At 30.8% G+C, this 21,894-nt stretch overlaps 1 protein-coding gene and 1 long non-coding RNA gene across 4 annotated transcripts; both read left to right on the forward strand.

Moving 5' to 3' along the window:
* Positions 1-557: 557 nt before the first annotated feature.
* On the forward strand, positions 558-10,659 carry LOC109811833 (uncharacterized). The gene is made up of 3 exons (XR_014429880.1): positions 558-617; positions 2,111-2,145; positions 9,137-10,659. It is a non-coding gene; the product is annotated as an uncharacterized LOC109811833 (long non-coding RNA).
* A 2,520-nt stretch (positions 10,660-13,179) lies between these two features.
* On the forward strand, positions 13,180-14,790 carry LOC109803669 (uncharacterized). 3 transcript variants are annotated; one of them, XM_029272461.2, is made up of 4 exons: positions 13,180-13,420; positions 13,503-13,536; positions 13,752-13,833; positions 13,950-14,790. In XM_029272461.2, exons 2-4 carry the CDS (start codon positions 13,525-13,527, stop codon positions 14,618-14,620), a joined length of 765 nt encoding a protein of 254 aa, XP_029128294.1. In that variant the 5' UTR covers positions 13,180-13,420; positions 13,503-13,524; the 3' UTR covers positions 14,621-14,790. The 3 variants fall into 3 exon arrangements, with proteins under 3 accessions (XP_029128294.1, XP_020220934.1, XP_082920581.1); XM_020365345.3 differs by having other exon boundaries at positions 13,181-13,536; XM_083064455.1 differs by lacking the exons at positions 13,180-13,420; positions 13,503-13,536 and adding an exon at positions 13,591-13,661.
* Positions 14,791-21,894: the final 7,104 nt, after the last annotated feature.

Here is a 21,894-nt window from a genome sequence, read left to right on the forward strand (position 1 = left end):
CAAATTTGATATGACTCTTGTCAGCAAACAAAGAATCAAGGAATGGGTTAACAACAATTCATCAGTCCAAGAAAGCAAGAATAAAATTTCTAAGGATGTCCAATTCTTAGCAGAAAAAAGAAAGATTATGGCCGAGTTAGCCTCTGCCTCTTCACAAGAAGAATTTGAAGAAAGACTCAGATTAGTTAGAGCCCTTCAAGACCAAGAAACTCAAGAAGAAACGGGTTCTTCCGAATCGGTCTCAACAAATCCTTATCTTCAAAATGAAGATATGTATTATTATTAAGACACGTGTTCGGTCCAAATTTTGCCGACACTTTCAATACAGATAAAACATGACCAGATCAAAAGATGACGAAGACAGGTTATCTCTTTAGCAAACAGACAAAAGACTTTTAGAGGAATCTTATCCTCTGAAAACTTTGTAAATAATTGTACTATACTTTAGCTTTCCTAAAGTATCCTTGCATAAGGTAGTGAGTCACTACCCCTATATGTAAATTAGCATGCCTAGGTTTTCTATATAAGGAGACTTCTCTTCTTTTGTAAATCATCGAAGAAAAATATAAAATCAAGTTTCTCAAAAAACTCTCTTCCGCTTGCAATCTTCTCATTTTGTAAGTTTTCTTTAAAATGATTATTTTCTTTGAACATGGTCATATTTATATTACTCATTCAAACTCTCCAGTATTTCATGTATCAATTTATGTTTACAATTATCAAAATAGAACTGAGCATATTTACACCGTAAGTGAATATATATATATATATATATATATATATATATATATATATATATATATATATATATATAGGGGAATGCTAATATATTCCTACCTATTTTTTAGTTGAAGTATGTTAGTAACTTATACTAAAATTTTAGATTACTCATTTCTTTTGATTTGGTTAATTTATATAAAAGGATATTATAGTAATTTAATTTAATTTTAAATGAAAATAAAATATTTTTTCTTTTTTATTAACTTCATTCTCGAAGTCATTTTTATTTTCTATTAAATTCCTTCTCTAACCTACTTCTCTTTTTTATTAAATTCTTTTTTTAACTTATTTATCTTTCTCCTATTAAATTCCTTATTTAACTCATTTCTCTCTCATCTCTCATGATGTCTTCCCTCTTTATGAAGAAATAAAAAATTAATTAATAAAAAAAAGAAATAAATTAGAGAATGAAGTTAATAAAAGAGAGAAAATGTTTTATTTTCTTTTAAAGTTAAATTAAATTACTATAATATCCTTTGTACAAATTAATCAAATAAAAAAGAAGAGTGATTTTCTTATCCTAAAATTTTGGTATAAATTACTAATATACTCCAACTAAAAAATAAGTGGGAATATATTAGCATTTCTCATATATATATATATATATATATATATATATATATTAATATTATATTTATATATTGTTATATTATTAATTGTAATAAAATTAAAAAAAATTGAGTAAAAAAAAGAGAAATTCTATTTTTTATTTAATAAAAAAATTAATTTATGATTTTATATATAAAAAAATAATTTGACACCTTCAAACTTTTAATTCAAATTCCGCCACTGGTCAGAGACGTTGCTAATAATAAGCTTCAAACTGGGGAGGTGAGAATATATGATGAAAAAGTAATTGCACAACTGATATGTAATCAATATGAATAATACCAGTGTTTCGTCTGGTGATCCAATGCCATTAACTCTTACACTAGCTAGGATGTTTGCAAGTGGAGGATCAAGAATTAAATTATCTTCACAAATATATTTTTCGTTTTTTAAGAGATTATATGTATTTTTTATTGAAAGTGATTTCTCTCACAAGATTACTATATAAGCGTTAAATCTCTCTAATATTAATTACGTACTTAACATCCGAACTTAAATATAACCAATTAAAGTAAAAAAATTTCATGTTGGTTGATAATAATTCTGTGTTTCCTATATATGAAGTGATTATATCAAAACAAAACTTTGTGCACGTACATGGAACTTGCAAGTTATTTTGATTTTAATTATTTCAAGTTTTTGCCTATATAAGCTCATGAAAAATTGTTTATTCTGCTAAAACTTTGGTGGGTGTTTTTGCTTTTGCCAATGCATTCCTCAGGACCCCGCCATCAAGATTGCACTGGATTCTGTGTGGTACGTTCTTATACTGTATATATTTGTCCTCCAAAATAATTCTGGACTCCATATGTCAGTGAAATGTAGTATGAATAATTTTATCATCATAGCTGTTACCAATAATTCTTTTTTAAAACAAAAAACAATATTACTTTTTCTGGAGTTGGTTTCTATAAAAGAAAATAATATTTATACACATGACTTTACGTCTAATTAAACAAGAGACTAAACTCCAATTTTTAACAATCAAATCTCTTAATTTAGTGATGGTAAAATCTATCCTGATACAAGGAGTTCATCTATATTTCAAAATTCGATTTTTACTTGCAAAAACATAATGTTTGACCCAGGTCTACCCTGAGTCTTTTAAGGCCATGGACAAATTAGAAAAATGATGTTCTCAATTATTTGAGTATTATCTTTCTTGTATTTTTTTTATGAGTACATGTATTGAGCTACTAAAGAAATAATAATTCCTAAAAAGGCTAGAGTAAGACCTAATTGAAAATGAATTGAATTATTGATTGTGTCATAAAGATTCTTATGTTCACGCTCCAATTTATTTCTGAAAGAGTATGTGCTCCTAAAAGATCTTTCATATTGTGACCATTCCCGAAGTTTGTTCTATATGTACAATCATTAAGATATTAGAAGTGTCCCTAGGAACATTCATAATAGGCATATCTCTTTTAGGACCAATTTTAGTAATTCATCCTGATAATTACTTTAAAGATTATTTCATCTTATTGGATCCTAAATGTCTAATGAACTATACTCACTATTTTATTTATTCAACAAGGATATATGCAATTTTATCATTAAAATATTCAATTTCATTATGACAATCATCTTTATTTTCACTATTTTCTATTAAATATTGGACTTTTCATTATTCTTATAGTTCTCTATTCTCAAAAATTTTAGTTTTGTAGTCTAATTTATCTAAATTTGCATCATTTTGAAGAATAATCATAGGATGTTTAACAAAAAAAATACCAGAACACCCTTTTGTGAATAAATATCAATTTGTTTCCTTCTTTTTTCATTTTAGATGACCAAAAGGTTATTTTCTAGATATATATTCAAACTTAAACAATTAGACAAATATAAAAAAAATTAATTTATAATCTATGGATCAAATAATGAGCCTTTAATGAATAAATGACGATGAGATGAAACAATAGTATTTGATTGTTTATTTTTAAACTTTCACCTTGAACTATCAATTTTTTGTAATAATAAAAAAAATATTAATAATAATAGCACATCATAAAGAAGTTTACAATGGCTAACATATATAGAGGTTTACAATTTGATTTTGAGATTTTATAAGAGTATAAAATGTCACAATTAAGAGAAGAGAGAGAGAGAGAATGAAAGAGAATATATATATATATAGGAGTGAGAATTTAAGATATAATATAACTCTTATTTATTAACAACTAAGTAATTACTCGTGTGTGCGCATGGGTTGAGTTGGTTCGTATTATTATTATATTTTTTGTAGTAAGAATTAAAAGTTAATAAAAAATAGTTAAGAAAAGAAAAGATAATCATGAAAATAGAAGCATAGATAGAAGAATTTAATTAACACTTTGGTACTCATCAAAATGAAAAGATATAAAACATTTTATATTACATGATTAGATAACAATTTTTCATGAAAATACTTTAAACATTCTCATTCGTTGATGTCTTTATGGAATAAAACTAATGAGTCCCAAGGTGGTATAAATGTAATCGAAAGCATTTAATTGAAGAATACAACTAATGAGTCATAAAAGTGGTGCATATGTCTGCATATAAGAAATATGCATGCATTCTTCAATTAACTACATGTGGAAATTGTTGTCTATTCTCCAATGTAGAAAATACACAAAAAGTTAAAAAGAAAATAGTAATTATAGGTTTGAGGTGATAAAGTTTTATATGATTAAAAACTTATATAAACTCTTATAATTTGGTACTCACAAAAGAGCTTGATGAAGTTTGGTTCTGGTATATCTAGTTTGGTATAAGACTTAGAAGCATAGTATTAAAGATACAAAAGTATCCCATGACAATATTTGTACATATGACATCAAATGCTTTTGCATTTACAAATTGTAATGTGTAATTAAGTTTTACAGTTAAACCTTATCTTCTACCATGCAACATAAATTTTGAGTATTTAAATATCAAAAAAAACAAAAATGTATCTATATATAGAAATTTTAAAAGAACAACTACTACAATTGAAAAATTATACCTATATATGATTTCTTACCTATTAAAGGTTTTGCAACACTTTTAAAGGTTTTGGAAGACCTCTTTAAAAACAACATTAGTGGTAGACATCAATGGTTTATTTTCTTTGTCATGAATCAAAATCTTCAACCCTTGTTTGTTTTGAACTCTAAAAATTGCAATATATAAGTGTCCATGACTAAACACTGACCTAGGTAAGTATAATCTAACATTTGCTAACAATTGACCTTGGGACTTATTAATTTTCATTGCATAGGAAACAATGATTGGAAAATACAAATTGTTATGTTCATGGCATTAATGACATGTAAAATTTATTAAAATCATGAAAATACCTTAGAGTCCATTATAATCATTTCTAGACTCCTTGTCCCACGATTTTGGACACAACACAGATCTGTTATTCTAACAGCAAGTTTCAGTGTTTCTTTTTTACCATCAATTTCTTTGATCAAATCAAACTAATTCCTTACCATTACATTGAATTCTAGTAATAAAATCATTAGAATGAAGGCTAATAAAAAATATTAATTTATCTTTGGTTCAAATGCGAAACACAACAATGGATGTAAAATAAAAAATATTATTTCAAATAAATACGGAGTAATATCTTTGGTTCAACAAAACAGTGGATTAAATAAAAAAGGATCAACTAAAAATAAAATTTCCTGAGTTGGGAAGATTTTATTATTTCAAACAAAAGCAATAATGATAAAGCTAAATACAGAGAATGACAAATCTAAGAAAATCCATGTTTATATTATTGTAGTAGAATCTAAGAACACTCGAGTTTGTGTTATGCTAGACTCACAAAACAAAACAATAAAAACATAGAATCAAAGATTTGAAGAAAGAAAAAAAAATCTAAGAAAACCCATGTTGGTGTTCTTCAAATGATAAACACATCCAAGCCATGCTTAATAGAAACTTCCCGATTCCCCCAAAAAAATCGTGTAAAATGCTCTCAAAAAAGGAAAAAAAGAAAAAGAATTACTCCTTACTTTATGTTTAGCTATCACATACGAAAGAAATCTGGCAAAAATGCTACCTCTTCACCTTCAATCTTTGAATCACTTGATGGAAGGGTTTAGAGTTTGGAGGAATGAGTCGATTTGGAAAAAAGAAAAGGAGGGTTATAGAGAAAGAAAAGAGTTGACAGATGGGATGGTGAAAAATAAGTAGTCAAGGGTTTTTATTTTCTAATTCTAACTTTACGATTTGCAAATGAGATGAGAGGAAAAAACATAACAAATCTTTCATCAAAAAATCACTCATCAAAAGAAGAAAGATCTTTTGTGATTGATAGATCTTTTCCTCAGCAAATCTTTCATCAGAAAATCATTTTAAAATGTAAAATATCTTTGATATAAAATTACATATAAACCTAAAATGTGGATAGGTGTCTAGAAATTAATAATGAGCAAAGTTGTAACTTTGCTAGTCTATTGTTTTATTATTTAGAAGAAGATAATAGATGAGAGAGGTTATTGTGACTAAAAAAAATAATAAAAAAATAAGTCAATAATATATTATATATTACATTTTTATTTTTATATCAAACATTATTGATTTATTTTTCTAAAATATTAGATAAATTTTTGTTAAGAGATAAAACATCACCTTTCAATTAATTAATTGTCATTGATTAGTTTATTTTTTTATAATATATTTCATATAATATTGATACTTATATAAACTACCACGTGAATGTGATGTAGCCATTCCCAATCCATACATTTTCTAGCTATTGTAAGCAAAACGATTTTTTAAGAATTTAATATTCAAATTATCTTTTATAAAATTTATAAATTATTGATTAATTGGCTGTAGTCCATCTTGATCAGGGTCGGCCTAACACGTAAGACAAAATAAATTTTAAAATAAGACTTTTTTTAAAAAATTAATAATAATACTTTTAATAAAAGATAAAAATATTTTAAATGTAGATTTCGGAAAAAATAATTAATATTTGTATATCTTTTAGAGATTTAGAATAAACTTTTAAGAGTGAGTTTTTAAGAATATAAAAAATAATTTTTAAAAAAAGTTATATAAATATATTAATGTAAAATAAATTTTTTTTTAAGAAACTCGGCAAAGTTCTCATTAACCTTATGCTTGGATGACCTTATCTTTATATATATTCACATTATCCGGACCACCACTCAAGCAACATAAATTGTCTTTGCATAATTGTCAAAGACTCTAAAAAGTGGTTTAAAAGCAACTTGAAAGAGAGAGAAAAAGGAAATGTTAAAACTTTCCACATGTCACACGTTATTTTAATAAATAAATAAATAGTATTAAAAATATTTATAAAATCAAATTAAGTTATAAATCTCTAATTTTAAGAAATTTTATGTTAAAACAAATGAATTTTTATCATAAAAATAATTATAATTCATTATATTCAAGAATTTAATTTTTAATTTAATAATTAATATTCAACAATCAAAACTTCTTTACTCAATTATCTTATTTTTACATAATTATTATGACATTAATAAAATACTTTAACCTTTCATGAACTATCAAAAATTGCTATCTACTAACAACCATAAAATGTTACGCGTTAGGATTAATTTCGTTGAAATAACATTGATTTGTCTAGTCAAAGTTCAATTGCAAATATAAATATCATAAGTTTATGGCAACAAGTTATACTTATACTTTGGCAACAAGTTATAATTATACCTTTACTTTATGTTTTCGATAGTATATGATATTTTTTTTATACAAATGAAATTATAGAAGTATTTGAATAATGTATTATAATTGTTAGTAACTATATAGACTTGTAATATCTATATTAACAATTTAATTTTATTTCTATCAAATAGACATTATACTAATGAAGGCTAGCTAATCCAAGGCTAATTAAGTCGTTAGTGTTTTCAAAATATGAAATGCTAAATACAAACTCTTAAATTTATATTTACACTAAATTCTTAATATAATCAGATATGAAAGTAAATAACCATTAATTTCAACCTCAAATTGTGGCAGTTTGGTCTTTGAAAAATAAAAAGAATTTTTCATATGGTAAACTATAATAATTAAATCACACATTCATAGGGTACAAATAACTCACTGGACAAGAAGAAATCAAAGTACTAAAATTTATTATCACAAAATGATTTGGTATTTGTATTCATTAATTAAAAATTGGAGATTCTTTTTTATGGACTTGTCCATATAGTGTTACAAATTGATAATCAATAAATTATTCGAACTTGCTGGACGTGACTTTCACTTGATAAATCCAGTAAACATGGTCAAGGTGGACGAGTGTCCAAGGCCTTATTCTCAAATGGGCATAAATTTGCGAGTATGGGAGGAAAGAAAAATTTAATTTTCAATTTATAAAGAAAAACATTTTACTTATAACCTTTAATTTTCTTTTGGTTCAATTAACTTTTCTATTGTCCTCAAGTTAGTTAAACTTGATCTTAGGTTCGATTTTGAAGGGCCACTTTTGAATGTTGAACCTAACACAGTAATGGGCTACTTTAGGAGATATGTTGATAGAAGGGAGATGTTAAACACCTCCACTCTCGTATAAACACACCTCTTTTTTTTTAAAAAAAATATATAAAATGTTTAAATTACTCTTTTAAAAAAAATTTAAATTCCTAAATTTACACCTCTCTTCTCCGCACCCCCCTTCCCCGCACCTTCCTTCCCCGCACCCCCATACCCCTCTTCTTCCCAAAGTCTCTTTCCGCTCAATGTCACCAAGAGTAATATGAATATACTTTTACAGTCATTTTGAATAGAAAAAAGGGACTAGTCCCACCATAACTAGCATAAGAAAGGCTCTTTGCCGGTGAAGGATTTGACTCTGGTAAGTATCCTTTATACTAAAACTTCTTTACAATGATTTTCTTTTATATAAGTGCTCGAGTTAGGGTTGTTGACTCGGAATTTGAAGTATACGATCCTAGCCGATTTCTTTCTCAAAACTTTAGTCTAGAACGGCACCAGAACGGCCCGTTCTGCAAGAAGAACGGCCCGTTCTGCTTGTAGTACGGGTCGTATTGAAAGCAGTACAGGCCGTTCTGCTTGCAGAACGGGCCGTTCTAGGGGCCGTTCTGTTGCAGTACAGGCCACCGCGTTACTTTTAAAATGGCTACTTTATGACTGATTTTAAAACCCCAATTTTAAAAGTCATTTTTGTACTAGTGTTTCTTTCCATAGAACAAGTAAGAGTCTTTCTCTTACAAGACCACCTGCTGACATTACGCACCCCTCTTCTTTCTCTTTCTGGCACTCCTCTTGTTCTTTTTTTTTTTCCCGCACCTCGCACCCCCTGTTCTTTCTCTTCCCCACACCCCTCTTCTTCTTTCTTTTTCCCGCACCCCCCATCTTCTTTCTTTTCTACCCGTTTCTTCTTTTCTTCTTCATCACTTTCTTATCCGACCTCTCTACCTCCTCTTCTAGCCTTTTTAGTTTTTGTAATATCTTCTTCCTTTTTTATTTTGTTATAAACTGTAAGCTCACGGTTTAGTGTCAAAGAAAAAGGTGTAAGGTCATATGCATTTTTCCTCCAAGTAATTCTCCTCACTATCTTCACCTTCTTCTATATTCTTTTGTTCTTATTGTTTGTAATTTATTATTGCTCATTGTTTCTCTATTTTGTTAACATTGTATCTCATCTTTACATTTATTTTTAGGATTCTTTATAGGGTTTGTGTGTTTGAAATTGATTGATCAAATTGTCTTTGTATTTTGAAATTGACCGATCATCTATCGTTATGTGAAGTTATGGCACGGACAAGAGGTGGTAGCGTTGCATGAAAGCGTCAACGACTAACAAAAGATAAGCAACATGTGAATGCTCAAGTACCTATAGTCGATGATCACAAGGAGCCTCAAGAGGTCATGTTAGATGGTGTTGTAAACCCTCAAGCACCGAGGTCGTTTCTAGGAGGCCCTGAGGATTTGTCGGTCCTTAGGAATTTTTCAGACCATGTTGCAACCCGCTTATGGAGTGGCGAGGTAATTAATGTTGTTGGATTTTTTAAATTTGATGTTTAATAAACTTTTATAATGACAAGATCATAAAACATTAGGATCGTGGTGAGCTTAAGACTGTCAATCATGGAAGAAAAGTAAAAAAATTTGTCATCAAGCACCACCAAATACAAAAATTGGTAGATAAGTCTGGCTTAGCATCACTTCTAGTTTGCAACTACCAGATGGTGGATAAAGGTCTTGTGTCTGCATTTGTTGAGTGATGGCATCCAGAGACAAGCTCATTCCACTTGCCAATAGGAGAGATGACCATCACTCTTGATGATGTGTCATGCTTATTGCACCTACCAATTAGAGGTGCACTTTTTAGTCAGCCGGTCATGGACCATGACATTGCATGTGTATACTTAGAGGATTTGTTAGGAGTCTCACACGAGGATGCAATCCTTGAGATAAGGGCTACAAGAGGTGCTCATGTTCGCATGAGTTGGTTGAGAGATGTTTATGATGCAAGGTGCCAAGAGAAGCGTTGGGAATTTGCTACAAGGGCTTTTCTTCTATTCTTGGTTGGTTGCACGATTTTTGCTAACAAGAGCGCAACATATGTGGATGTAGCATTCTTGGACCTAGTCACCCTATTAGATAATGCATTTTTGTTTGATCTTCTAAATTTTCCACTTCTTTCACAACTCAAAATTACAAATGTCTTCCTTTTATCACGTCCTTTATTTGTATCTGACCTAAAAATAATAAGGACAAATCCACTTTCTTTTGCAACATGTCGTGCCCAATCCAACATAGCATCTCGACATGGAAAAACCTAAACATATAAATAGAAACACAATTATTATTATTATTATTATTATTATATATTGATAACTTAACAAAAATAATTGATTGTTCAATTACCTCTTTAGTGTTAAATACACTACTACAGTCAATAGTCTTATTTGTTGTTCCATTGGTTGATATATTCCTCACCTCAAACATTTTCCTAACATGTATTTCATGTGCACATATAAATAAAAATAAAATATTAAATAAATAAAACTATAATGAGAGATAAAAAAATATAACAATTGTACTAAAAACAAAAATATAATATTTTAGGAATAATAAAATTTTTATTCTAGAAAATACTTTCCATAATATTTAATTTTGTAGCCTCCGAAAATGTTTTGTTACATAATTACGAAAAGTACTTTCCATAATACTAAAGTTACTGTTACGGAAAGTTCTTTCCGGAATTATATAAAAATGTTCCGGAAAATACTATAGTTCCGGAAAGAACTTTCCATAATATTAAATTCTTATTCCGGAAAGTATTTTCTGGAAATGTTTTGTTACATAATTCCGGAAAGTACGTACTTTCCATAATATTACAGTTACTATTATGGAAAGTTCTTTCCGGAATTATATGAACAATAATTTTACTATGGTTCATGATATATACACCTCTTTTTTTTTATAAGTACACCTCCTTTATTTTTAAAAAAAAAATTATTAAATATTGTAAACTTTTTTTAAATTTTTTTATTTTACACCTCTAACTTTTAATTTGCTACTTTTTTTTTTCTTTTTCACACACTTTTTTTTTCTCTTTTAGTTTTCACATGCTACTAAAATAGGTGTAGTGAAAGAAAGGTAGGGGGTGCATGTAAAAATTAAAAAAAAGATGAAAGATATGTGAAAAAAAAGTACTAAATTAAATATTATGGATGTAAAATTTAAAATTTAAAATTTAAAATAAAAAATTAAGAATATTTTAAAATTTAATTATTTTTTTTTAAAAAGGAGGTGTACTTATAGAAAAAAGGAGGTGCATATATCACGAACCTTTTACTATTCCGGAAAGTACTTTCCGGAATGCTAAAAAACTTATTTTACATTCCGGAAAGTACTTTTCATAATATTAAAGTTACTATTACAGAAAATTCTTTCCGGAATTATATGAACAATAATTTTACTATTCCGGAAAGTACTTTCCGGAATGCTAAAAAACTTATTTTACATTCTGGAAATTACTTTCCATAATATTAAAGTTACTGTTACGAAAAGATCTTTCCGAAATTATATGAACAATAATTTTATTATTCCGGAAAATACTTTCCGGAATGCTAAAAAAGTTATTTTACATTCCGGAAAGTACTTTCCATAATATTAAAGTTACTGTTACGGAAAGCTCTTTCCGGAATTATATGAACAATAATTTTACTATTCCGGAAAGTACTTTCCGGAATGCTAAAAAACTTATTTTACAAGCGCATGACACATTTAACTTACCAGTTTCTTTATCTCTTCATCCACCACCGGCGTCTGCGATCGAACCTGTTGTGCATAAGTAATGTTAAATAAGTTTAAAAAAAATTATAAATATGAAATGTAATTTAATATATTAATTTTGTACCTTGTATTGAATGTAGAGGATAATGATGATTGAATGAAAAATTAGGGTTTAAGAAAGAATAGAGTAGAAAGTGAAAAATAGAATTTAAAAGATAGAAAGATAAAATATGATTATGTTGATTGTAAAAGAAGAAAAATCAAGAATGAAAAACGAAAAAGAATAAAATCATCAAAAAATGACTAGAGTGATAAAAAAGGAGAATAAGAAAAAGAATAAAAAAGAAGAAGAAGAAGAATGATAAAAGAAGGGGGTGAATAAAACAATTTTAAAAATAAAAATTTAGTTAGAAGGATATTTTAGGAATTTAAAAAAAAAAAAGATTGGAGGTGTATTTATAAATGATAGGAGGTGTATATATCATCAGCCTTAGAATTGCGCAGGCCTAATACCTGTCATGGGCCTAGTCATCAGTTAAAGCCCAATATATTGTTTAGCAGATGAACCTAGTCAGCTTCTTGTTTTTTACTTGTTCAGCAGATCAGGCCTGGTCAACAAAATGAATAAACAATCCCCTCACTTTTTACATATATATATATATTCTTTAACAAGTGATTTAGCAAGACCATAAATTCTTTTATGAAAGATTTTCACTAACATTCTCTTCATGAAAATCTCCGCCATCAAAATCCGTACACATTCTTTATTATTGTTATTTAAATCTTTTGTCTGTTGCTTTTTGTTAAAGATTGAGATTGCACTAGACAAATTTGTTACATGAAAGGATCCAAGCCAATCCAATGAAAGCAATCTATGGCGGCAGGTATATGTTTCACATTGTAACAATTTGAGAGGTTGAAACCAAAGACACCATGTTTCGTGTGACCTTCCTACATGGAGCTTTTTATCATCTATAGACAAACAGAACGACAGAAAATACATTCGCCATTTCGCCAAAATCAAAATAGAAATAATGTCAAACGCAACAAAAGGAGGACGTGTGTTTAGAGAAAGGGTCCAATTATGAGTTTAACCTCCACCTAAATAACCACATTTTTCTTCACCACCATCAGATTCTGTTAAAAACTATGATTGGCTTTCACTAGCTCGAAGAAATATGTGGACTCATTGGAGCCCACAAATTTGGACCACACTCAACTCCTTATGCATCTACAAGAATACAACCAATTAATTAGGTATGGTGGCTTTACTCATTTCACCATCCAAAACCATATAAAACCATATAGTTTGGTCTGTATTCATTAGTGGCTAATGAATGGAGCATGATCCCCTATGTACTACAAATGTTATAGGATCCTCACATATAGACGTGAGTAAGACACAATGCCTTGAGACACGTGTACGGTCGGCATGCGGTAGTGCATGATCATTATTGCCCACAACAAAACTCATAAAAATATTAAAATTTAAAAGTAATGATCATGGTAAAAATATTTGGCATTTAATTCAATACTATTTATAGGGATTGAGGAAGGTGCACTGGGTCAACAAGGTTGGGCGTGTGAATCAAAAAGATCGCACATGCGAGTCCTAGAGGCTGCGTGCTGAATTGCAAAACCTTGGATGTTCGATCTTGTGTTGCCACAGCTATTCATATCGTAAGCCTCAACTGTGAAGAGTAAAGACAGCCTTAGCATGAAATTCAACCTTGCAGGATTACGTGTTGGTGTTTGATTGGTTAGCGTGATGTGCTAATACCTTCTTAAGGTTTCTTTTCTGTCCCTTTCCTCTGTTGTTGTTGCTCTCATCACTTTGTCTGCATTCTCTATCATTTTCATCTCTGCCTCAGATCTATCTCTTCATCCACAACCATGGCTGAAAAGGTACGGACTTTAATTATCACTCTTTTTTTTATCTCAATGTCCAATAGTTCTTGTCCTGAATTCTTTACATTAAAAAATGTGATTTCAATTCTTCTGCCTGAATTTGTAAAATAATTAACTAGATGGTACGGTGCTGCCATTATAAATTTAGTTCCTTTTGGATGCATAGGGTACTAAAATTCTGATGGGTGGTTTTGTTTAACACATTAATTCAGGTTACCTTCATGAAACTCAAGGTTGACCTCGAGTGTGAGAAATGCTACAAGAAGGTTAAGAAACTTCTCGGCAAGTACCCTCGTGAGTTCATCACCAAAATTTTTATTTTTTCATTTATACATGTGAAATTTCTGCATGCATCAAAGAGGGTATCAAATTGAGTTGATTTTTGGGTGTTGAAATTTTGTGAACAAGAGAAATTCGAGACCAGAGGTTCGATGAGAAGGAAAACATTGTGCTGATCACAGTGGTGTGTTGTAGCCCTGAGAAGATCAGGGACAAGCTTTGCTACAAAGGTGGAGGCTCTATCAAGAGCATTGAGATACTGGAACCACCCAAGCCCAAGCCCAAAGTAGATGAGCCTGGTAAGAAGCCAGACGCCGCCGACAAGCCCAAGCCCGAGAAAGGCGGGGACAAGCCCAAGCCCGAGAAAGGCGGGGACAAGCCCAAAGTGGACCCTCCCAAAGCCGACAAGCCCAAGGCCGAGCCCGGAAAGAAGGATGGTGGCGAGAAGCCCGACAAAAAGAAAGACGAGGAAAAGCCTAAAGGTGATGCACCACCCAAGAAGGACGCTGGCGGGCCCGGGCCTGAAAAGCCCAAAGACAAGCCTGCTGCTACTCACATGCCCATGCAGCCACAGTTGGCGCCGCCGATGGCGGTTCCAGTGGGGATGCTCTACGCTCCTGCTCCGTGCTTCGAGGGCATGCCCGTTGGGCCTGGGTACGAATACGGTGGGCCCGTGCTCTGTTACGACGGGTACTACGCAAGGCCCGTTTATGATAGCTACGGTGGAGGCAGGCCCTGTTACGTGAACCGTTGCGATCAATATTTCAGTGATGAGAATCCATCAGGGTGCATGATTATGTGATAGTTACGTCCACGGCATTGCATTATTGGAGCTGTAAATGATGCTGGCAAATCACTCTTTCAAATTTCAATTCTCATCGTCTTTAATCACCTTGTTTTTTGTTATTTAAAATTCAACGCTGTTATTAGGGAGAAAAAATAAATAAAGGTTATTTAATTAAAGATTATAAATGCGAGTATACTGTCATGTCATCATGTTTCGTTTTTTACGTTTGATATAAATTAAATAAAGTTTCTTTACAAGAAGCAATCTACTAACTTTGGCAGTGGATTTTTGCCTTTTTAAATTGATTTTGTTGGAAGTAATGAACTTCGTAACCACTATCACCCACCAGTACTTTCTAGTTGGTAAGGTCATAATAAGGACGCAATTCAGAAAGGCATAGAACAGATAAAAACAAACACGTAGACATAGATCAGTTGTTGGAGTTCTATAGATATTATATGATTTTGCTATGGGAATTTTGGTGGCAGCTAAATGACCTTATCGCATGTTGTTTGATAGATAAATTTAAAGGGTTTAATGAGGATTCACTTTAACTTTAAGACACAATTATTTAATTACAACTCATAATTTACATGATTATTATAAAAAATATTATATTTATGATGAATTATATTTAGATGACGGTATAAAAATTGTTAATGTATCACTAACGTAAATTGAATTAGTGTTGCCCAATATGTCATGCTTTTGTAGTTATTGATCAATTATGAATCACCTTAGAAGACAAACAGACAATGATGACCTAATTGACAACCATGATCCTCTTTTTTTCCTTTGCCCATAGTTTTGGCTTTTCCCACCTTTTTAGATCCATGAACCTAAACAAAATTTGAACGAGTACATCCGGAAGCTAAAATGTGAAATATGAAACATTTCTTTTCGCAAAAAAAAAAAAAAAAAAGTTGTCAAGGTATTAGATTAGAATAATGCATCCTCCATGCTGAATTTAAAATAGATCAAGGCTAGATAGGGGTGATCCTCCCGATTCCGATATTGAAGGTTTTCAAATTAATAGGTCTATTTCAGTTGACAAAACGTGTTAAGCTTTTAGGGAAAACAAATCAAAATAATCCTGTGGAATACATTCTCAAATAGGGGGTAGACTTTAAGTGATTGGATGTTGTTCCGGTCACGGGGTGCGCTAGGGTTTTTCCTAGGTCAAGCCGCAAAGCCAGAGCATTCAAAAGTGTAATCTGCCCTCTCAACTCTAGGGTTTTGAGTTTTATGACACGTCGTTCATGGGCCTTTTGGGCCCCGAGAATGAAGGGATTTTCCTAACCGCTCTTATCTTGATGGTGCGGGGTTGAAAGGAACAAGTGTAGTCGGGTTCTGACCGACTAGGTTCATACCGAGGACCCAGTCGGGTTAATGCCGAGTGGTCTCCTCAGTCCTTACAGGTGAGAGGATTCTAAACTGGACTCAAATTACTTAGTCGGATTCCGACCGAAGGGACTCACCTCAAACGCTCTATCGAGTCATCACCGACCTCGATGTGTTACAAGATATGATCGGGTTGTAGGTCATCTCGGATATCACCCGAGACAGTACAGATGTCATATTAATCTCACAGTTATTTCAAAGGATCAAATCATCAAAGTTTGTGAGAATATTTTAAAGTCTCATCGAAAAATAAAAAGTTTTCAATGCTAGAGGAAAAGGTTTTTTTTTTTTTTTTTGGCAAAAAATAAATTAAAAAAATCTTTATTTTAACCAACATTACTGACACAAATAATATTTATTTATATTCATTGACTTTAGAAACGGAATACATTAAATTTGATAAAAAAAAATATTTATATTGTGTACACTTATAACTCTTGACAGAAAAAAAAACTTTGTATTAATATTATAATTAATTTTTTTAATATTTTATCAATATAAAATATTTACTGATTTTGTTAATAATAAATTTTAATTAGAGAAATTACCTGACCATTTTAAATGGGATTTCTGACTTTAACAAGAAAAAAAAAATTCAAATATCTAAAAAAAAATTCAAGTCTAATTCTATTCGGAATATTTCGTCATCAAGAAAGGGACTTGACAATGTACATCGGAAATTAAAGATGCTTTAATATAATGTTTAGTTTATGTTATAAATTAATTCACAGAATTTATTGGAATCCAATGAAAACAACACCAGCTTCAATTATTCCAAGATTGCTTTCCCTGAATAATCAGCATTTTATAGTTTGTTGTACCAAAGTTCTCATAATCTATTTTCTCTATTCTTCTTCTTCTTCCTTGATTAGAATTGTTGTTTAATATTAAAATACATGCAATTCAATCCCGTCAATGGATACCTTTTTGACTTAATTAAAAAACAAAAGAAATAAGAATTATCATAGACGTAACTCGAGTTGAAATATAAATATAAATGAGAGGTGGAATAATACACAGCATAAGCCAAGTTGCAATCGGCTGCGGAAAATGGGGTCACTGAATTAATCATGTGACAATGAAGTCATATAATGATGTATTAAATAATAAATTATAATCACACCCACTAAAAACTCAATTATGGGGTCATTTAATGGTTAAGCATCATGATTTCTAAATTCTTTCGAAGTTACGATGCCACCAAAATTTGTCACCTTCTTCCTTTGCATCACATTCACATGCTTTGGACAGACATATTTTGAATAAAATAGGTAGCATTTAAGGAAATTAGTAAACTAGTGCTCAGCGTTACCAACAGCATGTGATCCCAAAGTCTACGAAGCCAGAACCTAGAATCGTGTCGGCACCGTCACATTGTTAATGTTAACATAACAAGTAACTATCGTGTAACTCAATTTTACAATTTTATAAATTCGTTTAGTTAACTTAAGATTATTTTTATATAATTTATAAATATGTAAAGAAATGTTGATATTAATTTGAGAATTAAAATCTTTCTTATTCAATAAATATTTGGTTTTTTATATGAAATCTGGAAGCTTTATGTGTATCATAAAATAAAGAAGGGGTGTGTGGGTTATATGTGTGAGCAAAATACATGCACAGATTATCCCAATTTAAAAAGTTAAGACTTGAAGATATTAATCATAATATAATAATAATAAAAAGACTTGAAGTTATTATATAAAAGTGTGGATTAATTTTTAAATTTGTTTCTCCACACTTTTTTTTTTGACAATTTTTATATTTAAATATTTTTTCTCACAAATTATGTTGAGATTTAGATTATTTGTGTCGTCTCATCAATTATACGTTAAATAACTAATGAAGTATTGACATGACACATTTGATAGGAGGACACAAATTGTTAAAGTCATTCATAATTAGTAAGAATTTTTTTTTTGTAATGATCCATCAGTTCATTACACTTAACAGTTTTACTATTAGCAGCGAAAAAAATATAAAAACATAATTACTTAGAATTTACATACTTACAATACCTAGATATATACATATAAATAAAAGTGTATCAACTACTAAACCATATAACAAGTATGCATGTGTGTGTATATAACACATAGTAATCATGTACTCAAGTATATGAAAAGAAAATCTTAATTGTCAGCCAAACAATACTACTACTATCCAGCTACACCAGGGTAACTTAAAAAGATCCACACTTCCATCACCCTGCATGACCTCATGAGGAATTCCAATGATAGCCTATCCATACTCTACTCACATATCAAATATAATCATCGTAGTCTAACCACATGGAAACAGGCAAGAGTAAGCTAATATTTAAAAGAAATCAACATAATAAACAAAGAAATGGAACTATTATACTATCATCATACACAACTCAATATGTTTTAACATAGCATATATTACAACTTATCAACATAATACCACATGATAATCAATTAGAACAACACAATATTGCAAATCAACACAATTCAACATATCATTCAACTTTAAACAACATCATATCATGTCATATGCATCACACAACTCAATACACAATTGCATATGTATAACAAATCAACTATATGTATCGTCACATATTTCAACTAGGAAATCTTCTACAATATAAGTAAACAAACTAAGTGATTTGAAACAACCAAACCAACAACACAATCTTTTCAATCCAGCGAAATCAACAATCAATTTGGATAATAATCCACAACAACATGATTTCTCAAAATTTTCTAATTAAATTATGAAGTTTAATATTCTTGTCAAGGTAAAACAACTTAGGTGTGATTCTATCATGACATTAGCTAGCATAACTAAGTAACCTATATAGGATTAGCTCACCAACTATCTTCCAAATATTACACCCTTCCGATATTTAGTTAGGGATTTTGGCCTCCGACCTTGTACTTTACTCTAACTTGGTCGTTTTGTACACGTATGCCTCAACTTTACTCACATATAGATCAACAACGATTGCTTGTAGTTGGTATACCTCGACCTTATCCACATACTACATCAACAAAGGTCGTAGAAGAGACTCAAATATCCACTTTAAGAATAACACAATATCCTCACAATGGGATATGCAATTTTAAAAATGACATTTCCTTTAATCCCAAGTCAATCAACACAACTTCAACACCATGTCTTAAGCATTCTCAACACAATTACTCAACTGAACAACATACAACTCAACTTAAATTTTAGCCATTTAATCATATATTTACATTATATGCACTACACCAAGATATAAAGACTCAACATCATGCATCAATATATGATATATAATAGATTCAATTAATCTATTCATATTCACCACTTAAGCATTCAAACAACAAGTGTTCACAAGAAAGTTCATGCTCGACACCATTTGCCTTGTGCTTGGTGCCATTGTGATAAGAAGCCCCTACCTCTCCCACACCCAACGTCATTCAACCTATGCTTGTCGTGGATGAGGTGAGGAACCCCCAGGCACTCGCACCTACCATGGCAAAGTCACCCCAAACCTTGTTTTGGGTAAAGAATCTTTGTTTAACTCACGGTCGTCGCCATTCAATTGGTGCCCAACGTCAATTCAAGTATAAATGATTCTCTCTCATTATGCCTGATGTCATTCAACTTAACGCTTAGCGTAATCAAGTTAGAGACAATTCTTTTTCTTCACGTCCGATGCTATCAATCTTACGCCCGATGCGAGTAAGACAAAGAGTCCTGATTTAGGCCACACTCGACGCCATGAAAGCATGTCTGATGCAATGATGAGTTTTAGACTCACGAATTTGGCTCAAACTACTTGAAATCCAAAAAATCCCAGGCATGTAATGTAATATATCACACTTATACATCATCAACAACTTGTTGTACACCAAATTCACAACATGCAACAACCAAATGCTAAAATCATCCAAAATCATTTTCAACATGCTTCAAACATTCCAAACTCAACTTTTCCATGATACAATCCAAAAATCAACTAATGCTACCACATTTGATGACAATCAAGTAACACACAACTCATACAACTCATCAAGAACAAGTTTCTGACTCTTCCACTACTACAATTTAAATAATCTAAGTCACTCAATCTAAGATGGTTTACTAAAAAACGATGTAGAATAAGACGCGGTGACATTTTTGTAAATAAAAGGAACCTAATCTATGATGGTTTAGACAATAATTATAGTAGAATAGCTTACACACACATATCTACGATGGTTTATTGTAAAACTGACTTAGATGATAAGTGATCTACGATGATTTTTTGTAAAATCGACTTAGATGATAAGTGATCTACGACGATTTTTGTTTAAAACTGACTTAGATGGAGACCCAAAATTAACGCGCACGTTCTCTCTCAATTCATGCACGCCCTTCAGTCTCTCACCCACAACCTCATGTTCTCTCTCAGTTCTCTCTACATTCTCACAAGCTCTCAATGTCTCGTGCAACCATCGTGTTCTCGTGCGCAACCACTCAACGATGGCCCTCTGAGAACTCTCAACCTCTCACGCGCAACCTCTCACTAAAGTGACGGTGGCCGAAGGTGTTTTGAATGGATGGGGTCGAAGAAACGAGTGAGGCCAAAGGTGTTTCCCTTTGCAGTCGTGAAGGAACGAAAAGGTATTTCATTCATGGCTCGTTTGCAGATAGATTGGGCATTGGGGTTTATATATTCATGGCTTGTTTTTTTTATAGGAACACAATAACGAGTGAGAAATTTGAAGATCTTTGTGAAGACATTTGGGAAAAATCATTTTCATGTGTGAAAGAGGTGGTTGAGCATTCCAGCCTGTCATTGAAATAGATATATGCAGTGGAGTTGATTGGAGGTGCTAAGAGTGCCAAAATTACAGGTTTGAATAATCTTTTTTCCTTTGACAATTCTTTTAGAAGTGTGCACTTAGGGAAGATTGGGATTAGATTTTGTTGTGTTGTACGATAGTTATGCATATGTATTCATATATAGGATGTGTGACAGGCTTCGGACTGAAGCTGGTTTGAAGGAGCCAAGGAGGTAACTCGTTGATAGGGAAGAGGCTAGTGTTAGTGTTTTGAAATTGACTTAGATGGATGTATACATCTAAGATGGTTTTCATAAAATCGACTTAGATGAACACATACATCTAAGTTGTTTTTGTATACCTGACGTAGATATGTTTATTCATCTACGTTGCCCTCATCTAAGTCAATTTTAGAACTAATGTAGAAATGGAAAAATAACCAACTTAGAATACAATCCTTCTAGTAGTGTTCTTACCTTGAACTCAAAGGAAACCATGGAAGAAGGAAGAAGAAAAAGGATGAGCTCTGAGTAACTCTGAAGCTTTACACCAAACTCAAATTCTTGGCTCCATTAACTTTGAATCACCGACAAGCAACTCAAATAAGAGCGCTTAAGACTCATGGGACTAGAGAAAAAAAGAAAAAAAGTTTAGAATTTCAGAGTTTTTTTCCTCTAGTTTATCTCTTTAAAATTCTTAAGAATAAACTTATAAAGCTCAATTTTTAAAATTTTTTTTATATATTCTCCTAGGATCAAATTAGATCTTTATCCAAAGAAACACCCTAAACAACTAAAACTTATAAGAAATCTCTTAATTTTATATTTTCTCAATATAAAAATAACAATAAACATAACAATGTATATTTAATAAAATCAACAATTTACTAAAACGTAAAATATTACAAAATTACTTAAAGGTAAATTTTTTCAAAACTCGAAAGTTTGGAAGCACAAAATGCATTTACTAGTTATTATAAAAAATCATTTTCTTTTGCAAAAAAAATCACATCATTCACAAAAAAAAAATAAAAAATCATGTCAACGCTTATCACTCTGCTAGTATTTTAACAACGAAAGGATATAAATCATCAAAATGTTAAAGTTTAGG

The sequence above is a fragment of the Cajanus cajan genome, chromosome 1 (genome assembly GCF_000230855.2).
Source record: "Cajanus cajan strain Asha chromosome 1, NIPB_CcT2T_4, whole genome shotgun sequence".
NCBI classification, from domain to species: Eukaryota; Viridiplantae; Streptophyta; class Magnoliopsida; order Fabales; family Fabaceae; genus Cajanus; species Cajanus cajan.

Coding starts and splice junctions, on each gene's coding strand:
- LOC109803669 (XM_029272461.2), top strand. Junction 13,834..13,949: donor ACTTCTCGGCAAGTACCCTC/GTGAGTTCATCA, acceptor TGTGAACAAGAG/AAATTCGAGACCAGAGGTTC.